Source organism: Lycium barbarum, chromosome 4 (genome assembly GCF_019175385.1).
Source record: "Lycium barbarum isolate Lr01 chromosome 4, ASM1917538v2, whole genome shotgun sequence".
Taxonomy (NCBI): Eukaryota; Viridiplantae; Streptophyta; class Magnoliopsida; order Solanales; family Solanaceae; genus Lycium; species Lycium barbarum.
In genome coordinates, this window is record NC_083340.1 from 6,976,927 (window position 1) to 6,980,421 (window position 3,495).

General features: G+C 30.7%; 1 protein-coding gene across 1 annotated transcript; it reads right to left on the reverse strand.

Moving 5' to 3' along the window:
• On the reverse strand, positions 1 to 3,495 carry LOC132635035 (uncharacterized protein At4g22758-like). Its single transcript, XM_060351244.1, has 3 exons — positions 3,005 to 3,495; positions 1,716 to 1,923; positions 1 to 412 (listed from the first exon to the last, which is right to left on the reverse strand). Exons 1-3 carry the CDS (start codon positions 3,329 to 3,331, stop codon positions 183 to 185), a joined length of 765 nt encoding a protein of 254 aa, XP_060207227.1. The 5' UTR covers positions 3,332 to 3,495; the 3' UTR covers positions 1 to 182.

Consider the following 3,495-nt stretch of genomic DNA (forward strand, 5'->3'; position numbering starts at 1 on the left):
TTTACAAATGAATGCATCTTATAAATCCATTACTATTGAGGAGAATAAAAGTTACACGGAACAGAGTATGATATCTTGAGTAGCAAATCTAATACTCATGCTACTCTATCAAATAATAGTAGTAAGTGCAAGCCACACTAATGTAAAATTCCTGATTCACCTCTATTACTAGTTATATTATATCATCCAGAACATGGCATGCAACCAAGGATTTTCCATAGCTTACATGTCCTTCTAATTATTTTATTTATCTTGCGAGCAAAGAATCCATCGAGAACAATGAGTGAATGGGAATTGGGCTTAACTGGAGTAATCTCTGTTGTTATTTCTTGGTTACTTCCATGACTATTACTCTTTCGAAGATAAAAACTTCTGCTTCCAACATCTCCAATCACATCTGTGTTGCTCAAGCCTATCGATAAAATATAAAAAGTGGGAAAACATCATATATTACATATAGTAACTTGTAATTAAAATTGTAAATGATCTTATTGTGTATATATTTTTACATTATTAGTAAAAGAGTGCTAAATTGTTAAAGACTTACAGTTTCTTGGAATCAATGCATAATTAGCTAATATGTCACAATATCTACTGTTGAGAATAAGTTTTAGTCTTGTTAGCATGTTAATTTTTAACCTGTTGCTTTTGTAGGAGTATTTTGACTTTATAATATATTTACATGTTGGAAAGAATATAGAGAATATGTTTTATTTATATTTCACTTTTATCTTTTAATATGATGATGACATGAGTTAAGCTTAAATGAAGAAACATGATAAGTGAAAATTTATATAATAGATCCCAATTTGTTTGGGACTTAAGTGTAGTTATTATAGTAATAGAATTAAAAATATAATCCTTTCACACATACTTCCTTTAGAAAGAAAAAGATAAACCGCAAGCTGAAATTTACAAATAGCTAACGCCACTTATTAATTATCAAACTTCTTAACATATAGCATGACATTTACAGGCAGGACAAATTGACAACCATATTATTCAAACATTATCTTTTAACTAATTAGTCAATATCACAAACCAATCCAAATAATGTGATTAATTACTATGTCAGCCAGATATAAATTTTCTAAGTTTCATCAGCCTTACATCAAGCACAAGAGAGTGACCTTTCAACAAAGAAAGGGCCCACACACCAAATTATTTAAACACGACATTAGATACATTCAATATTAGTTCTAAACATCACAAAAAAACATTTATTTAAGTTAAAAATGTCAATCTTTAGAGTGATATTACATCAAAGGGTGACAAAAAATATGATCCGCTCGATTTATTCAAGTTTGGATGGGTTATTAACTCAACCATTTTTATCAACTAATTCAGCTCATCTTAAATTTAAGTTGATTTGAGCTAAATATGTAGTCCAAATCGACCCATGAAAAGTTTTATCAATTTTTTTTTTTTTTTAAATACATCCTTTATTCTATATGTTATATAAAGCCTAATAAAGAAAAAAAAAGTTTTATTAATTTTATTTTGTAGTTATTAAATACGAGACAAACAAAAAATTAACATTGAGTAATATCTGCGCGGTTGGGCTATGACCATTCTTAAGCTCATCTTGCACACCTATTTATTAACTCATCCTATTTCGACCAGCTCAAATTCAGCTCAACCTGTTTGACACCCCTTATCACATTGTACCTCCGGAATTAATTTAGCTATATAGTAAAGTTGAGGTTAGGACTTACTTTGAAGACTGAAGTAAGACTGGTACAATTGAAAAGATGAATCGGAATTTTTATCAAGACGAGGAGTGCGGCCTTCTTCGCTATACTTGTCCACGACAAGCCTTATAGTCTCATCTACACTGGATCCCAACTTGACCATGGTTCGGACTGGCCCTGGACTTCCTTCAACTGTTACATCAACCACAACTTTTGCATCCTTCTTGTAACCCTGAAACCCAAATTTCTTACCCATATTAGACATAAGAAATGTACTCCAGTAATTAAACACTCACTTCCAATCGATAGGTTGAATCCGAGTCAAATGGAGCATATGGTAGCTGTAATTTTTTTTAGAAAAATTGAATAACTATAGAAGCTAACTAGGCAAAGTAGGATGACTTTTGGAACACAACAAAGTTGAGCAGCTTTGGTGGTCAATTACGTTGAATGACCATTCAGGCATTCAACTCCACAGGTTTTTTTTTTTTTTTTTTTTTAAGTCGTGTCAATATTTAGAAAAATGATTAGCCTTAGTTCTATTGTAGTTTTGACTTCAAACATAATTATAGGTGAAAGGGGAGAAATTTTTGCCACACTATTTTGGCTACAATGGCTCAAATGAGGTAAATTCATATAACTATTTAAGTCAAATTTAATAATTTATGCTTACTTAATGTCATTTCTATCTTTTCTTCTCAAAGTTTATCTTAATTTAAAATTGTACAATAGAGATTATGGTGATTTTTCCATAAGTGTGACCAAATTTGGGTCAAATTGGTGTGACAATTTAGCAACTCTCTTATTTTTTAGCCTTTTACAAATTTATTTTAGTTTTATGACCTTTTTACGAGAGATCTTAATTTTTTACACATGAGAGATCTAAAAAAAAAAAAAACACATCAGAGATAAAAAAAATCATTTTCTTCTAATTAATTTCCTCTATCTATGATTGTAAAATATCTCCACTATTGAACTGCATACTTTCATATTTCTCATCCCTAATAGTAAGTACTTTGAAAATGCCAACCCAAATAAAAATTAGTAGGATAATTATTAATTTTGAAAATGTTTTATTAAAGAGATTACTTCTAAATTAGCATTTTATCATATCCACTCAAAACTCAAATAGGATGAACATAAACATATTATATGTAGCTAGCGAACACGTAAATACCTCAAATAATGGAATTTCAACGAACAGCAAACAAACAGTCCTTTGAAATAACTAGCAAATAAAATGCCACAAATTTGTTGAATAATTAGTACTACTGTATTAATGATCTAGATTCTAATATTGATCAAAAAATTACCTGAAAACTCTGTGGAGATCCAGAAATAAGATAATCAGGAGACACGAATATGTCCGAACAAGTTTGTGGTCTGAAAAGGATTTCCAACGATGGCGTTGTCACATCCCTTCGATCATCATCTTCAAAGTCAACTAATCCAATTTTCAAAACACAAGGTTCTGATTTACATCTCTGTAGATTCTTATTACTATCCTTACGCTGCTTCGACAACCGGCGATTCACTGGCACAGGCGTATGCCTCCTATGACCAGACAACGATGGTTTTAGTACTCTGCTCCTAGTTCTCCGGGTTACCGGAAATCTAGACCGGATATTGTTTTCAGACATATATATATATATATATACTTGATTTAATTAACTGGTATTTAGAGTGTACTTTAATTAATTGTGCAGTGTGCTTATTAGAAGTGCGTATATATAAGTGTATGGAAATTAAATTTAGTTGAAGTGTATGAATAGAATCAAAAGGCAAAGGTATGGAAAATGCCAAA